At 45.4% G+C, this 17,756-nt stretch overlaps 1 protein-coding gene across 1 annotated transcript in view; it reads right to left on the bottom strand.

Moving 5' to 3' along the window:
* The window catches only part of kdrl (kinase insert domain receptor like), a gene marked incomplete at both ends in the record, with an annotated part of 47,077 nt that extends 30,090 nt beyond the window's left edge, over window positions 1-16,987 (bottom strand). The window contains 11 exons of the mRNA XM_083651851.1: window positions 2,307-2,409; window positions 4,851-5,007; window positions 6,495-6,661; window positions 8,431-8,557; window positions 8,901-9,078; window positions 9,221-9,357; window positions 9,452-9,614; window positions 10,393-10,475; window positions 12,913-13,127; window positions 15,880-15,976; window positions 16,972-16,987. Coding sequence (XP_083507977.1) covers window positions 2,307-2,409; window positions 4,851-5,007; window positions 6,495-6,661; window positions 8,431-8,557; window positions 8,901-9,078; window positions 9,221-9,357; window positions 9,452-9,614; window positions 10,393-10,475; window positions 12,913-13,127; window positions 15,880-15,976; window positions 16,972-16,987 — 1,443 coding nt within the window. The remainder of the gene's footprint in view (window positions 1-2,306; window positions 2,410-4,850; window positions 5,008-6,494; window positions 6,662-8,430; window positions 8,558-8,900; window positions 9,079-9,220; window positions 9,358-9,451; window positions 9,615-10,392; window positions 10,476-12,912; window positions 13,128-15,879; window positions 15,977-16,971) is intronic.
* Between the last annotated feature and the right edge of the window lie 769 nt (window positions 16,988-17,756).

Genomic DNA, 17,756 nt, shown 5'->3' with positions numbered 1-17,756 from the left:
TTGCTTCAGTAATTACAGTTATAGTGAAATAGTTCTTATATCAACATATATAGTATAATATAGCACAATTACAATTGTTTTCCCATGTGTATAAATTATGATGGCTCATATAATGGCTCATCTTCACAGCTCAATGTCGCCGGGGGAGAATCTATAAAGGTTTGTTCTCAGCTGGAAGAGCGTAGCTTAAATTCTATACGAGGGATCAGCGTGACATCACAACCACCCAGAAATGCGAAACCCCGCAGCAGTTAACGAGTACTGTATGAGTTGTGTCAAACCAACGTTAATAAATGTTAAAGTAGCTCAAGAGTCTGATGTATAATATATGCATGTCGTGTTAAAGTTTTGTGAACTGTCGCAGTTTTTAAAATGAAGTGAATTTTGCAAACAGCACAGCCGGCTAGAGTGAGACACTCAAGGCTGGCTCCATAGGGTTGTATGGGTATGTATGTTCCTCCACAGCATTTTCTTTCTAATTGTAACCTCCCAGCAGGTAATTTTCCATGTTTAAACTGTGCCCAATGTAACGCAATGATCAAAGGAGACACTTTTTCACATCCTCATACTGGAAAACAATTCTACATCAAGAATAGAATTTCATGTAGAACTAAATTTGTTGTCTACCTTTTAAGATGTGTCTGTGGGCTCATATACATTGGGAAAACTAAAAGAGAGTTAAAAATCAGGATATCTGAACACAAGTCCAGCATAAGGAACAGGGACGAGAAATCCCCAGTCGCTCGTCACTTTAACTCTGTAGGACACGATGTCAGCTCTCTTAAATTTCAAGGTATAGAAATGATTCAGCCTCTCAGAAGAGGTGGAGACAGAGATAAACTCTTACTCCAAAGGGAAGCTTATTACATCCACACATTACAAACTGAGAGCCCTAGAGGCCTTAATGAAGAATTGCTATTAGGTTGCTTCTTGTAATGTTACGTCTCAACTCCCTGAGAAATTTGTCCCATTGATTGGTAAAAACCCTCTTTTTAACTTTCTATTTAACTTTCTATTTTGTATTTTGTATTGTTTATAATTCGTAATTCTATGTATTTAACAAGGGCTGTCACTACTATGATAGTCCTTGGAAATGATGTTGATTGCCTGTTTGAGCTGTGGCCTCACCTCCTTCTCTGTGATTGGCTGCATTGCAGCTTCCACAGATGCACTCCATCTGCTGTAATGTTTTTTCAAGGTGATTTGTTTGACCACACCTATATATATTACCCATTGTCATCTGTTCTGATGTACACTGATGATGGCCTAAGGCTGAAACGCGTCTGTTTAGCCCTTAATAAAAAGAACTCAAGATTTACTCTAATTCGAGTGCTGTTGCCTACCTCTGTTACTGGCTCCATAGGGTCCCATTATAAAGTTACCCGTTTCCACCCAGTGACATGGTTTGGTTTGTTTACCAAAATGCTGATCGGCTGATCCCTCGTATAGCTATTGTGCTGTTTATGAAGGTTAGGAGTACCAACAGTGGAAAAGATTCACTGATGTCACGCAAAATAAAAGCTGTTTCTATGGCAAGGCCACACTGACGCTGCAGCTGCTTCATTTACAGGCCTCCTCTCCAGCAGGGGAAATCAACTGTGTCTGTCAGTTACGGGGCCGTCGAAACACTCTTCTTGGCAGAGGTTTTGCTCTCTATAGGGGCACCGTTGTACCAAAAAATAAATTGTTCAGATATAATGGTGCGTTAGTTCTATAGGCTATGTTGTGCAGTTGATGTCTGCTAGTCATTATTCTCCCTGTATAAACAAAAAATGGGAATTTCTTAAAAAAAAAAATGATATATCTATCAGTATACTGTAATTCCTTTCCAGATTAGCACATCATAGACATGAAACAAAATGATTTCCCCATATTTAGGCAGTTACTTGTTTTGGATATAGAAATGAAGAGCAAAAGTAATTTCTTCAAAAGCGAATCCCAAGGGCCTTTTCATGGGTTTTGGTCACAGTTACATAAGTCTAAATTGATGCAGACAAAATGAATCATTTTAAATGCAGTGTAGTAACGATCACTGCCAATAGGAGGAAAGTGGAGTGGGTTTATGGGTTTCAGATGTTGAATCTGACTTTCAGAGGCTGGTCATGGACGAGTTCTGCTCCAGTTTGAACTATCTAATTGGCTTCTCTCTATCTCTTGAGATATTTTCTTGATTCACTTCTCATATAAATCTTACTGTGAAGTTGGACAATGCTATTTGGAACACACATTTCACAATGAACAAGAAAAGCTACAAGTGGCCTGTTTAAAAAGCCAAAAGCAAACAGTTACAGTTAGACCACACATACCTTGTTCTTTCCTTTGACAAGTTCAGTCTTGTCGTGTATGCTCTTAATCCCGTTGTGGGAGTCATCAATCTGAACTGGGATTGGTGGAGTGTCTAATTTACAACTGCAGGACAGAGAAATACAGCAAAATTGAGCAATCAAAGTCATTTACAGACAGTACATGAGTAATTTACTGTAAACTGAGAAAGTGTGTGTGTGTATGTGTTGGACCATAAACGATAAAGCACGCCAGAAGAAAACAGACAGGTTGTTTTATTTGGTAAGCTTTGCAATGGGTGGAACTCTGTAACCACAACAATGTATTGTGGTCAGATAGCATGACTACGATATACCAACTCAAGACCTTTTTGTAATAGTAGCCCTGATCTTGAGAGGCTGTGACGGGTTTAAGTGCCCATTACGACAGTCCTGGGTAGAGTCCAGGTCTGGGCCAGGCTCTCCTGGGTAGAGTCCAGGTCTGGGCCAGGCTCTCCTGGGTAGAGTCCAGGTCTGGGCCAGGCTCTCCTGGGTGGAGTCCAGGTCTGGGCCAGGCTGTCTGAGTTGTAAAAGCCATAGAGAAAGCCTTGCTTTGACCCTGCGTTTGCTGCCTGTGGCGGCCGAACAATCAGCCTGATGAGAGGAGAGGCAGCGGAGGAAACGGCGGCGTGACAGGAAAGGGCTGTGCTGTGCGTCACCTCGTACAGGAAACCCCCCCCCCCCCCGCGCTCTGGCCAGAGGAGATAAGCCCGATCCCTAAACCTTGGCAGGTCGACAAGGGACAGCTGATAACTTCTCAACCTGCTGATAAAGACGGACCCCCTGATTTAGGCCCCCCACCCCTTCTGTCACCTCCCCCATCACTAGTATCCCTCACCTCTAAACCTTCAGTGTTTCCCCTCCCCTCCCAAGTCACTAAGATTTAGACGAGATGTGATCTTGAAGGGCGACATGTTGGATTTACACTGACAGGTACTTTAAGGGGTCGGCGCTGGATAAAACAAACATTTTGCACAATTGGCCTCCCACCAGGCTGCGACTGCTGCTCTGTCTCATTAGCTGGTGAAAAAACAGTCCGCCCCAGCCCGAGCGTTTACGGGCCACTGTTCCGAGTGCCAGGCCTGATTATCTTTAGGCCCGCAGAAAGAGTCACGTTGACCCGACTAACCCCCCGCCCCCTCCCCGCTATTATTCCTACCACAGATTTGGCGCTTACAAGTGCTTTTTTAAACGCCACTCTTATGAATAATGAACAGAGGCACTTGTCGAGCCGCACCATCTAACACGCAACGTACTCTTAGTCCGTTCATTGTGCTGTGGTCGGCCGTGTTGTTTTTGCGAGCGGTGTCGGGTCCTGATAACCCAAGGGTAATGGCCCATTGTTTTCCTGATCTTACGACTCGCAGGTCTCCTGCTGTCACTGGACGAGCCAGGATCTCGGCGAGTGTCCATCTTGTTTGCGGGTTCACTAACAGGCCGGTATTCATGCACAGTCACTCAGTTCTGCACTGCAGGGCCCTATAACAGCTTAGGGAGTGTGAGATTAATATATCTCCCCCCTGTCTCCACTTCAGCCTGAAGAGCCACTGACCACGACTGAGAGGGCAGCTCTCTGGGGCTGTGCTTCTGTGATTAATATGCCATATTCTGGGCCCCAGTCAATCTTTTGGGTGTAGGTCTGTTTGAGCATTGGGCTCCCTGGGCCGGACTGGTGACTCTGGACCCTACACTTATGTAGGCAATGTACACCTGTTTACGGCTGCGTTGCGGATCCGGTAAAACTGCCGGATCAACTCTCGCCCATGTTAATAGATGGGCGATACATGTGGTACGGAAAAATTATGTACCCGTTCTATATTTGCCGGATCCCACATACGTCTGACAGATTACATGAGTGTGGGTGTGAGTGTGGGTCTGTTCACAGTACCGGATATATACAATTAATATTGTGTGTATTTGTGTGTGTGTGTGCATGTGTGTGTGTGTGTGTGTGTGTGTGTGTGTGTGTGTGTGTGTGTGTGTGCGTGCGTGCGTGTGCGCGTGCGTGTGTCTGTCTCTGCGACTCCAGTATTTTAGCAGTATTTCAGTGTTTAGTGAAATAGCCACACACTGATCAAAGACATGACATAAAATGTACAGTGGTAGAGACACAGTTTGCCTGATTTAGTATTTTGTTCAGCCAGACAGACAAGAAAACACAGTATCAACAGTTTCCTTTACGGGAAAAAACGACTTTGGAAATTAAAGAATAACCATGATCAGCTTTTTCTCTCTTCCTGATGTAACTTCCAGTTTTGGACAACAGCTGAAACTGAATTACTGCCATATGCAGTGAGTAGATGACTAAGGAGAAACTCTGTTCAGTGGAGTTTCACTACGTGGAAGCCGGTGCTATATGAGTCATTTTGCAGCATATTATGCGAGGCAATAAGGAACTAAAGTGGTCCAATTGAATTTTAGATTTTAGATCTTGAAAAGAGGGACTAGACTCAGGTTACACAACACACAATAGCCCGTTTAGCAAAATGCAGAAAATCTTGTTTTGAATTGAGGCGGACGGTGACTCACTCAGTAAGTGTGAGGTTTGGATGACAGGGCTGCCAGAGCCAGGTGAAGTGAGGCATGGGCACTCCGAAGGCAGTGCAGGTTAGCTTGTGCTTCTTGCCATACATGTAGGGCTGCACGTCCACAGTGGCAAGCTGCCACTCTGAAATAGTTGGCTTCACTGTGGGGGGAAAGAGGGGGGGGGGGGGTAGACACAAGTAAACACGGACAGACATAGACACACACAGAGGAGAAAGACAGACAGAGAGAGAGAGAGAGAGCTGTTAGATCAACCATCGTCCATTCCAGCCCACCTCACTGTGGAATCTGATAATGTCTTTATAATGAGGGATGACAGTCATGATGGATAACCATGAAAAAGGTGCCATTTGCCATTGACACCAGTTGTCCTTTAGACACCATGTTGGAGAGCATTGGCTAGCCGGGGGCTGTGGGTCAAACAGTGACCCTGCCTCGGGCCCAGATGTGGCCCATGCCCGGGTCAGTGGATCAGCCCGGGTACGAGAGCGGAGCAGCGCTGTAATCAACAACAGACCAAGACCCCTTTTGCCACCTCAGCAGCAGGAGGTGTTCCACATTTCCTAAAAAATTATCTCCGGTCTGAGTGGTCGCAGTAGTCGAAGCTACACACTGATATGGCTTGATTGATATGGCTCGACTGATCACCCCCCCGCCCCCACACACACACACACACACACACACACACACACGCACACGCATGCACGCACACACACACATCCATCACGCAGAACATCAACTGGAGCACTGTGCCAACTTCAAACAACTGATGAACATGTTTAAAATAGTTCCCTAATTGATACCAGGAATCTCTTCGGCTTGTTTGTTTGTGTCTGTGCTTTTTTTCTTTTTTTTTTGTCAATCCAATATATAAATGTTTTGTGAAGTGGGACAGTCAAGGACCATAAATAAATCTTATATAAGCCAGGAGGGGGCAGATTTTTACACTTCTGGCACGCTATTGGGATTCCTAGATAATGTGAAAAGAATGCCGTGAAAATAGCTTTTGCTCCCCCATAGCGTAGCTTGAAGTAACTGACATATGTGTTACTCTGCTGAGTTCTAACAGCCAGCAGACTGCGACAAGGTTTCCACCCAGCGCACTGAAACACTATCAAAGCCCACCAGATTTAGGACCCCCAGTGTTAACAGTTATCAGTATTCTTGACATAGCCATCATAACAATGCATTACAATGCATTATCTGCACACTCCTTGTTTTCCTCAAGCTGTAATACATAATGTACAGGACACGTTGTTTATATGAGCTGTACTGTATATACACATGGTGAGGATGCAAATAAATGCTGGGGACTAGGGGGGGGTCTCGAGCGGCTGGAGTCTGCGTGCAGAACGGAGAGGCCGGGCCGTTTACACACTGCGCCAAGCCCCTTCAAAAGAGCCCCAATAATCAACAACAGCTGCCCCTGCTACGTCAATGCAGCTCTGGAATCAACAAGCCCCCAAATTCCTCTCATACTGGAGCTGCTACCTGCCGTCCAGCGCGCTGGACTGAAGCGGCTGGAGGCTACAGCGTTGACTTGGGGCAGCCTCAGTGTAAAAAAGCCCTGGGCATTGCTTAATTTCCTTAGGATCAGCAGTCATTACCGGGACTATGGCAAGGGCTTACCGCGGACTACCAGAGTGTAGCTCAGATTGCTGGACAGGCCCTTGTGGTTGCGCAGGTTTACGGTGAAGACCCCCGCGTCCTTCTGCTGCACATGGTTGATGATCAGTTTGAAATCAGGCGTCAGGTAACAGGTGGAATTCTTCGTGATACGTACTCCATCCTTATACCTGACAATTTAAGAGATAGCAGACAAATTTATCACACGTAAACAATGATAACCAATGAAAAGAAATGTTATGTTTAGTTTATGTTTAGTTTATAGTTTATTTCGTTTATAAAGGACAGTGTGCACAGTGGGGCTGCACAATTAATCGTATTTTCATCGTCATCGCAATATGAACATGCGCAATAAACACATCGCAAAAACTGCCTGAAACGCAATGAATAACAAAAGTGGTTTTATTTACATGCATCATGCATTCCCACTCAGCATCTGATCATTTTGTCTTGTGTTGTAAATCCAGCATACACCTTTCCCTTGCAACAGTGCGCTCGGGCCCCTCTGCCAAAGCCCAAACACGCTGTGTGTATTTTCAGCTAGAGTCAGTGTGCATTTAATTTCTTTATTCAGTGGGCATAGGCTATGTTTGGGGTCTATGTTAGCATTATTAAAGCAGAAAAACATAGGAACTGTATAGTCAAGTCAAGTCAAGTCAAGTCAAGTTTATTTATATAGCCCTAATTCACAAGCACGTCTCAGAGGGCTTCACAGAGAATATGTCTAGCTAATTCTAGCTGACACAACAGTAGCAAATTACAGAATAAAGATAACACTTTGAACAATTGATATAGAAAATATAGAAATATAGGAGAGAGCAGAGGAGAGAGCAGGAGAAGGGAGGAGAGCAGGGGGAATGTGAGAGAGTGATGGGGTGGGGAGGGAATGGGAAATGTTGGAGAGTATAGGAGGTGGGGAAGAAGCAAGAGGAGAGAGCAGGAGAGGGGAAGGGGGGGGCGGGGGGATGTGGGGGAGGTTGGAGGTGGGGAGAGAATGGTAAATGTGGGAGAGGAGAGAGCGTATGGAAGAGTATGGGAGTATAGAGAGAGTATGGGAGACTATATGGAGAGAACAGGGAAGGGAGGGCTAGCTGACCCAACAGTAACAAAATACAGTAGTAATAATAACACATCGAACAGTTATATGATACAGAAATATAGACACACATTTTGCAAACGGACATATGTCGATTTCTTAGCAACCAAACTATGCTTAATTTAATTGGCTGCAAGCCTTTAGTAGTGAGTCCCTTTGCCAAATAAACACATGTTCACATATAGAGCTTATGGGTGCCTCGCTTTAGGGTAGAATGGGTGCCATGCTTTAAATAGTGGTGGAATAGTGGGAGGGGATAGAATGGGTGCCATGCTTTGGAGTAGAATGGGTACTATGCTTTAGAGTAGTGGGGGAAGGGGGGAAGAGGAGAGAGCAGGAGAGGGGAGGAGGGAGGGAGAGCGGGGGGATGTGGGGGAGGAGAAGGCAGGGAGAGGGAGGAGGTGGGGAGAAATGATAACATATAGATAGATAGATAGATAGATAGATAGATAGATAGATAGATAGATAGATAGATAGATAGATAGATAGATATAGATAATATGCATACTTTAATATTTGTTTATTTATCGCAAGTCATATCATGAACAATGTTATCGCACATCACAGATTTTCCTCATATCGTGCAGGCCTAGTGCACACACATTTGCAGGAAACAAAGAGATAGGTGCACCAGATTTAGCAAGAACCTAATTTCCATGTCTAGTCCTATAACAGCCATAGCGGACTTCTGCTGAGTATACAGAGAATAAGCCCAGCAACTCTAGTGTGGCAATAACCCACACCTCAGGATTTTCACACAACGCCCACAGTCTTCTTTGCTTATTGAGAGGGGGGAGATGCTCGGACAACATACTGTACTTGTTATTGTAAAGGGTCCCATACCATGTTATTGCATCTGGTGGTGGCAGAGCAGCGACCTGGGGTTCAAACTTTAGCCTCTTCTTACCCACGTTGACAGCCACCCTATGAGAGCGCTCATTCTTATAGGAAATATTGAGGAATGGATGTTCTGAAACAACACAGCAGATCAATAAGAAAAGAACATTAGTATGGTTAAGGTAGCTTTCAATAATACCGAAATTATGCATTGAGAATATTAAAGTTCATACAGTCATTCAGCTTCTTCTTTTATTTTAACTACCGGTATGGATAGGCACAGTGAGGGAGTAGGAAGCACGTTGAAAAAGTGCATAACGATAATCATAAAACAATAAAACATTAGAGATCATAAAATGACAAGGGAGGGGAAGCTAGTTAGGATATTTGTGATGCAATTCTTGAACTTAAAATATTTTTGGGGTGGTTATTTTAAAAATACTGCCTGAACTTTAATTCAACCAAAACACACTCACCAAAGACAGTGACTCTGACCGAGGCATTCTTCTGTTTCAGGGGTTCGATCTCAGCGATGCAGTGGTAGACCCCCGTGTCCTCTGTAGTGATGTTTGGCACCACTAAAGATTTGCTCATCACCATAACCTTATCTGCGCGGCTGCGGGTCTTATTTCCCTCGGTATGAATGCGATTCTCCTGGAGACACAGAATGGGACTGCCTGAGCACTCATCTCTACGCACATCTTCCCCTCATGAGAGACTTTGACATGTACAGGAGAACAACATGCAGAACTGTGTGACAGTCTTTCGTTGCCATTGGGAGGGATCCCGAACTTACAGTCCTCTTCGGAAACTCCCAGGTAAAGTTGATCCTTCCATTATAGGTGGTATCTCCAGTACAGTTGAGGAAGAGGGTATCTCCCACCAGCACTTGGACACGTGGCGGGGTGATCCTTACATTCTTAAGAGTACTAGCTGTGAAATGGACACAAGAGAAATATAAGGCGACTCTGTGAAACATCGAGACAACGAGAGGGATCTCTTTACTTCAGGAAGACAGCAGACTCACTGTGTCTCTGAGGGATGTATATGGACTCAACCTCATCGCCGTTGCCCTTGGTGGTGACACAGGTGAGGAGACTGTACATGGTGTAGGGGCCATAGGGAATCCTAAAACCCACCGTAGGATCCCATTTCTTGTTCTCAATAATGGTCTTTGGTAATGGGGGGAACTGCAAGTGGAGAAAGGTGTCTGTCAGTACCCATGCATATTTGCTGATGCTTATGATGCTTATGATGATGATGATGATGAAGACCACTGAGCCAGACAGATTGAAGTATAACGCAGCCAGCTTCGTATGCTCTGCTGGGCTCAGCTGGGGACAACCGTCTAACTAGAGTGGAGGTCTAATTGGTTTTGACAGTTTTGTGGAGTGTAACCTCAGCAATCATCCATTCAAATAAAGCGTGGAGCACCGTTGACTCGGAAAGGGATGTACGTGTACGGCGTAAGTTCTACCGCCGCTGTTTGTTCTCGTGCCAAACATTGAGGTGGGAAGAGAGAGGAGGCACGGGAAGGAAGCAGGAAGGAGGAATGCCATAGCTTTCCCAATGGCTGGAAGGTCACACTATCTGTGCCATCTGAATCGGACATGTTTGTCCCTAATAGGCGTTGTGACACATGGTCATACATCAACACCATGAATAGGACTAGAAAGGAGCACACACCTTTGTTGTTGGAATGAAAACTTTGTCAACTTCAAGCTGGTAAAGGACCAAGAGTGAAAGATGCAAACAACATTGTGGTGGAGGGCGTGGTTCTCCACTCATATCTTCTACTGATATCTAGAATCAAACGTTATTATCCTCAGGAGCGTCATTGACCTATTGTTTCCTCTGATTGGGTACTATTTTTTTTGGTGCATTTCCTGAGTATGATGTTTGTTAAATTAAAGAAAGGGAACTAAATATAGAGTGACAATCTATTCTGAGAAAACACTCTTGGAGCACCTTCCTGCCGTCACAGGAAGCAGACAGGATGACTCCGTTCGCTGCCCCCTGAGCAGCCACTGTCCCCTGTCTGTTTCCGTACGCTTGGGTCATTTAACACACAGAGGGTGTGAGAACCAATGAGCTGCCTTACGTACAGAGTCCCTGTGTTTATTATGATTTTCTTGTCTTCCTTTACAAACGTCACAAGTTGCCTTGACACCACTGTGACTGATCAATGGGCGATCGCTCCCACAGACTGTGGCGGCAAGAACATTCTCCAATGTGATTTACTCAAATTCCATCCAACAAGTTAATCGGCTTGTTAATACGGGGTCATCCCTATGTTCCCCGGGTCCTATGTTCCCCGGGTCCTATGTTCCCCGCTTTTCCCAAATAGGGTCCTATGTTCCCTGGGAGAGGTTAGGTTTTGGGTTAGGGTCTGGGGGAGGTTAGGTTTAGGCGTGGGGGGTGGGAGAGGTTAGGTTTTGGGTTACGGTCTGGGGGAGGTTAGGTTTAGGGTTAGTGAAAAACGGGGAGTATAGAACCCGGGGAACATAGAACCCGGGGAACATAGACATGATCCCGTTAATACACATATATCAAAACGACCGGAAAGCATATTATACAGTAACAAGCTTACAGGTATACGGTAGGTTAATGTATCATGATTGACGTTCATATTATATGCTAATGGCTTACCGCTTTCAGTGTTACGACAGTGTCAGGAGAGGTAGTCCTGCAGGGTATGACAAGGGTGGTCTCATGCCTGTATATACCCAGGATGTAGGGTGTAGGATGACGGAGCTCCACAAATGGGTGCAGGGCATCTGAGGAACACATTTTAAATTGAAAAAATAAACAAGTAAACAGATAAATAAGATACAAATTAGGTCAGTCAGATGTGCCCCCAGATATTCTTTTCCAGATATTTTATAACCAGGTTTTGTAGTGAATTTACAGCAGTTACTCAAAAGTAAGCGGGTGATTTTTGGTTTGGTTTTGTTTGTTTTGTTTACACCAAAGCTGATTTCGGTGCAATTGAATCAAGGCAGCGTCAGGCCATCCCACACTGGGATCAAATACAATCTCGCAGAGCAGATCATTCTAACTGAGCAGAGCAACAGAGAGCAGATAGAGCAGTCAGACTCGTGGTCTGCTCCTACTGGGCAGCCAGGCATCACATGGCTGCTGTGGGAACTTCACAGCTAGACAAATAGTGAGTGATTTGTGTGAGGTCAGGCAGTATTGGTGCGATAAAGGGGCTGTTATTTGAAAAACAAACATGGAAAATGATCTAATAAACAGTTGAAGGGCTTTTCCAGAGAGCGAGTTAGACTAAACACAGGGGCAGCAGGCTGCTAGATAGCCAGGGGAAGCAGGCGACTTGGGAGCCATACTCACAAAGCCACGGGAGAAAGGAGTGCATCAAATGTTTAGTTTGGAGTGCAATGTCTACAACTATTCCAAATCCCTTCAACTGATATTGCACAAGGTTTACCTATATCCAATTTGTTTATATTGAAACCGTAACAATTCTGTCAAGTCATTTACACGCCAAAAACATCTAGGTCAAATTTGTTCTCACGTCGTCGCCTTTGCACAATCTCAAGTGGAGCCAGAGTCATAATAATAACCTAACTGTAAGTGTGATGCTTCAGGGCAGACTTGTAAAAACAGTAGCCGGAGCAGGAAATCATAGTCAATGACCAGGGCTTCCCGTGCAATCAAGCTCTCCTGTCCCTTCCACCTCCAGGAGAAGCCATAGCACCAGAGGAACCCCTTCCTATCTCTCTCTCTCTCTCTCTCTCTCTCTCTCTCTCTCAGAAGGAGAGCTGAGCTAGTTTGAAAGCCTGCACGTTAAACTCAACATCCTGTGTGTAACTTATAACTGTCATCACACGCGTTTCAATTGCCAAATTTCAAAATTCTTCCCTTTGTTTTTCGCACTCTCTTTCTTTTGCTATTTCTTTCATTCTCTCGCTGACTAACCCACTGCAGGACTGGATGCCTTCCAGTTCTTGGATCGTGCAGGAAAATGTCAGGCGGCTCATTGAGCGTTTCTGGGCCTGGGCCGTTATAGGAGACACTAACTGCCGTTCCATTTGTTGGCTCAGTTCAGCACCAGACCTCACTGTTGGTGTCGGCCCGTTACCGTCACGCTGTGGAAACCTCCCTTTGATCAGGAGACTGCAGTGACCTTATGACACTTTCATGTAAACAAACAAGAACAGAACAACTAAATATGTGGATAAAAGACAACTCCAAAAAGAAAGAGTCCTTATCGGCGTCACAGTTTAGAGAACCAGCGGTTATTCCTCACGTTCAATTTGTCTCACGCTGGCCTTTTTTCTTTCTTTTTTTTTTACACTCAATGAACTGGAGGGGAAAATATCACTGCTATAAATCTAAGATAAGATGGTATTGGCTTCTATGCTCTCATGATGTTCACCTGATTGGTTAATTGACTGCATTTAGTGAAAGGACCTTTACCAGCAACGCATTATATCCCATGTGAGGAGCAGTTAGCTAGGGTCTCACCTTTGACATAGACATAGACAGAGGCAGCTCTGATGTGGTCTGTGTGGTCGTGGGAGTATCTGCAGCTGTAGGTGCCTGTGTCGTTGGCACTCAGGTGTTTGACTGTCAGCCTGCTGCAGTGCGAGTGGACTCTGGTGGGCTCACACTCCTCCACCTGCACCACCTCTGACGACACAGATCTCCAGGGGAGGCTCCAGTGCAGCTGGGCAGAGCCCCTGAGAGACACAAACAGGGCAAGGGTGAGATGGTCCACTGCGCATCGATAATAATCGTGCAGCCACAAAGTGAGGTACTGTACCAGAGATACGTCCCGCTCAATGTCCATAACCTTTTCACGGCCGTCAAACAACTGCATAATCATCTTCATCATCATCATCATCATCATCATCATCATCATCATCATCATCATCATCATTTGCTGTAGTTTGACAACTGTGAAAAGGTCACAACAAATTATTTACACCATGTATACATGTAACCCGTGTTGTGTAGTCCCCCTGCAGCTGGGGATCGAACCAGGAACCTCCAGCATGGGAGACGGACACTCTAGCGGCTCTAGCGTGTATCGCTAGAGCGTCTCTTGAGGTCTTGGGAAGTGAGGTTTACCCACTGACTGCACAGCACTACTCGCTGACTACCATTACATACATTTACATACATATGCATATCTCAGAACACACAAAAAGCAGCCACAGAAAATGCTGTTATAATGTTTTGTTCACAGAAATTGAATAGGGGTTTCTTGCATTATTACCTAGGACACACACAAGCACAAACCACTAGAGTCAACAACACTGAAAGTAATCACTCCAGTCAGTTTAAGGCTTGATGTATGTGGCTGTAAACCATAATTGCTATTCAGTGTGTTATTTTGGATTTGACAGATCAAAATTGCACACCAATAGACATTTTATGAAGAAACGTGTTAAATAGCTTGTGTCTATTTGAGGAATTTATTTTTCCCAGTGTCACACCATTCCGCCCAGTGGCCATCTGGTTAGTTGAGGACGGCGGCTTCTCCTACCCCCTCAGGACGTCTTGCTTGATGATCATTCTGAAGTTTACTTTATTCTAACCTAATTTTAGACCGCTATCTATCATCTTGAACTTTGACTTTCACGTGGGAACATGCTTCTCTGGAATGATGTGCTCAACTAACAAATATTTCCACACAGTGTCCATTTTGAAGCTCTCATTAAAGAGATCCCAGAGGAACTTCAAACATGTCTCACATACCATTGCCTTTGCCTGCAGCCCTGTGGGTCAAGCAACCTCAAGCTCTCATCCAGTGACAGAAACCCAGACAGCGTGGGCGGGGCTTCTTAGCGCACGGCCTTATAGGGAAGCATGACATTGGATAGATGATGTGTTGCTTGGCATCCCTGGTGGGTCTACAAACTGATGCAAGGCCCCTCTAAATGCTTAACAAATGTGTATGAAGCACTCTTGGGTCCCAGCATCCCTCAAGGAAATTGCAACAGATTGATGAATGTGGACCACCACCACACTGGTTCCTGTCTAGCAGTGTCCCAGACTTCTTGTGGCCTGTGAGCGTCCTGGGGCCCAGTCATGTCAACCCCCGCAACCCCACCCGGCCTGTCTGTCACGTAATGAGACCCGGGTCTCAACTTTATGACTGTTGTGACGGAGTTCAGAAACAGAGCAAGGCCTGGAGCTGGACTGCTCCTCTCCTCCTGACCTCCTGACTGACCTCTCCTCTGATATATGACCAGGAAGAGGGCAAGAGGCCATTAACCTGTTGGATTGCGATGACGGTTACTCACCTTTGTCGCATTAATTGAGGAGTGAAATTACTCAATACTGCCTACATGATTTGATTTTTATGTCATTTATGCAAATGGTTCTCAAACTTTTTCACATCAAGGACCCCTAAACTGACACAAATTAGACCACGCATGCACCCCCATTTTTTTTTTTTTTTTTTTTTCTGATTTCCCCCCACTTTCTCCCTAATTGTACTTGGCCAATTTCCCCCTGCTGCCCTGGTCGCTGCTCCACCCCCTCTGCCGATCTGGGGAGAGCCATAGACTAGCACCATGCTTCCTCTGACACATGCGCAGTTGCCAGCCGCTTCTTTTCACCTGACAGCGGGGAGCTTCACCGGCAGGACGTAGCACGTGGGAGGATCACGCTATTCCCACCAGTTCCCTTCCACCCCGACCAGGCGCCCCGACCGACCAGAGGAGGCGCTAGTGAGGGGTGCATTTTCAACATCCACCATTTTTTCAACATCCACCAGAACAGGCGAACAGGCCAACCAGAGGAGGTGCTAGTGCAGCGAGGGACACATACCCTCATTCCGGCTTCCCACCCGCAGACACAGCCAATCGTGCCTGTATGGACACCCGACCGAGCCTGAGGTAACATGGGGGCGCGAACCTGCAACTTGGTAGGCAGGGAATCTCCCGCTACACTACCCGGACGCCCACCCAATGACGGTTACTTACCTTTGTCGCATTAATTGAGTTAAATTATTCAATACTGCCTATGATTTGATTTGTATGTTATTTATGCCAATGGTTCTGAAACCTTTTCATATCGAGGACCCCTAAACTGACACAAATTAGACCATGGACCCCCGTTGATAGGATTTCGTCCCAGGGTCCCACATCTGATAAGATGTTTGCTTTTAGATGTTTTATTAGAGAAAGTAAAACCCATGACCAAAATAGTCATAGCCTACATTCTGTCATTGTGAGCATTACTTGGTGGTTGGAATTATAGTGAAAACAAATTGAAGTCACAGATTCAAACATTCCGCTTATCCCTTCTCAATCTCCCACGCTTTCCAAATAAAATTTGATACCCTAAATAACAAATCCTCCATCTTTACCTCATCTCCCAAGATGTTGCAATTTATCTAGCTTATACTTGACTTGTGGACTCTAGTGGGAGTGTGTCACATACAGTACCTGCACATGACAGCGAGGAAGGTGTGTCACATACCTGCACATGAGGGTGAGCGAACCCCCACTGTCATGGACCAGGGGATTCCCAGAGGGCAGAATCAAAGGTGATGGCAAGTTCACTCTCTCCAAATGTCCTGCAGAATACACACAAATGCACACATGCATAAGCACACACACGCACGCACGCACGCGCACACACACACACACACACACACACACACACACACACACACACACACACACACACACACACACACACACACACACACACACACACACACACACACACACAGACACATGCACAAACACAGTACTTAAGTAAAATCACCACAACACACATCGGCAGCATCACTTTCATGGAATTCTTCGACCACTATTACATTACATTAAACAATGGTTTGAAAAAGACTTTTGGACATTACATTACATTACATGACGTCATTTGGCAGACGCTTTTATCCAAATCGACTTACAATAACACATTTTTGTCAGCAATAGAGCAATCAACTATGGAGCACAGTCTAGTCAGTCTAGCACAGTCTAGTCAGTTTAGTTTAGGTTAGTAGTTTTTTGTTTTTTTGTTTTTTTTAGAAAGAGAGAGAAAGAAGTTAGATCAAGAAGGGCCCAGATGGAGCCTTCCCTTGACTCAACGACACTGTGCATATGTGTTCACTTAGCGCTGAGCTGCTCCTGCCTCTTATGCAAGTGAGACTCTACCACTGTGCGAGGAGGACTGGGGGTGTTTCCGGTACACACCAGGGAGGACAGGTTGTTGAATAGATAGTGGTCTGGTAGTGATGAGCTGTGTGTGTGTGGTGTGTGTGTGTGTGTGTGTGTGTGTGTGTGTGTGTGTGTGTGTGTGTGTGTGTGTGTGTGTGTGTGTGTCTGAGTGAGAGAGAGAAGAGGGAGGAAAGGGGGAGGACATGGGGGAGCAGCTGTGCCCCTTAGCCACAGAGGTCAAGCCAGTCAGAACCGGGGAAGACCCAGATGACTATCTGCCAAAATATCTCCCAAATTCAACCAGTCAAGCTGCTTTTGTGGGTGGGTGCTCCCTTCTGCTATTCCTCCATTGTCTACCACAAACATGCACAAACCCTCTGTGTTTGGGCCAGTTCATTCTTTCATTTACCACTGACCTTGCTCATGCTAGATATATTCAGAAGTGGCCACTATCTGGTTTACAGACAGCTGGATCTGCTGATAGGCCCGGCTCAACATAGGAACCAGAACCACTGTGATTCTCTCCGCTGTCCAGGAGGTGTCACAGTCCCATGTGTGACCTCCTCCTTTTCACTCAGATCCCCAGACAGCTCGTCACAGTGGTCGCAATTGTTTATTAAGTCGACCCTCCGTGTATGATGCCTTCAGGGAACCTTTTATTTGTATCATAGAATCCAGAAAAACAATGGAGTTACACAACAGCATACTCTCTGGCGGACCTGCTGACACTGGCTGGCACCTGTGTGCGCGTGCTCACACAGACACACACACACACACACACACACACACACACACACACACACACACACTACTCATATACAGTACATGCGCACACATGCACACACACACTATAGCCTAGTATTTGTCTCATATTCTGAACAGCTGTTGCCAAAAGAATGAGCTGACGGTGCCAGTGTTGGCAGTGGCACTCAATATCGACTTCCTCCCAAAACATTATAACATCATTGTTTTATTGTCCAAGGTTATACGGAGGGGAAGGGATGTGGCTCAGGCTCTTTCATGTTCCTCAAATCCCATTAGGACGCCACATTCTGCTCTCAGCTGGATGTTGGATTAATCAAAATAAAGCTTCTCCATCCAAATGCATGATTAGAGAAATAAGTTAGCTATCTATTCTCGATTTCCTCTCATTTGTCAAAACATGTTTCCGGGAGAATGTTTTCATAAATATGC

Source organism: Poromitra crassiceps (genome assembly GCF_964638095.1).
Source record: "Poromitra crassiceps genome assembly, chromosome: 15".
Taxonomy (NCBI): domain Eukaryota; kingdom Metazoa; phylum Chordata; class Actinopteri; order Beryciformes; family Melamphaidae; genus Poromitra; species Poromitra crassiceps.
This window is presented reverse-complemented; position numbering and strand designations above follow the sequence as displayed.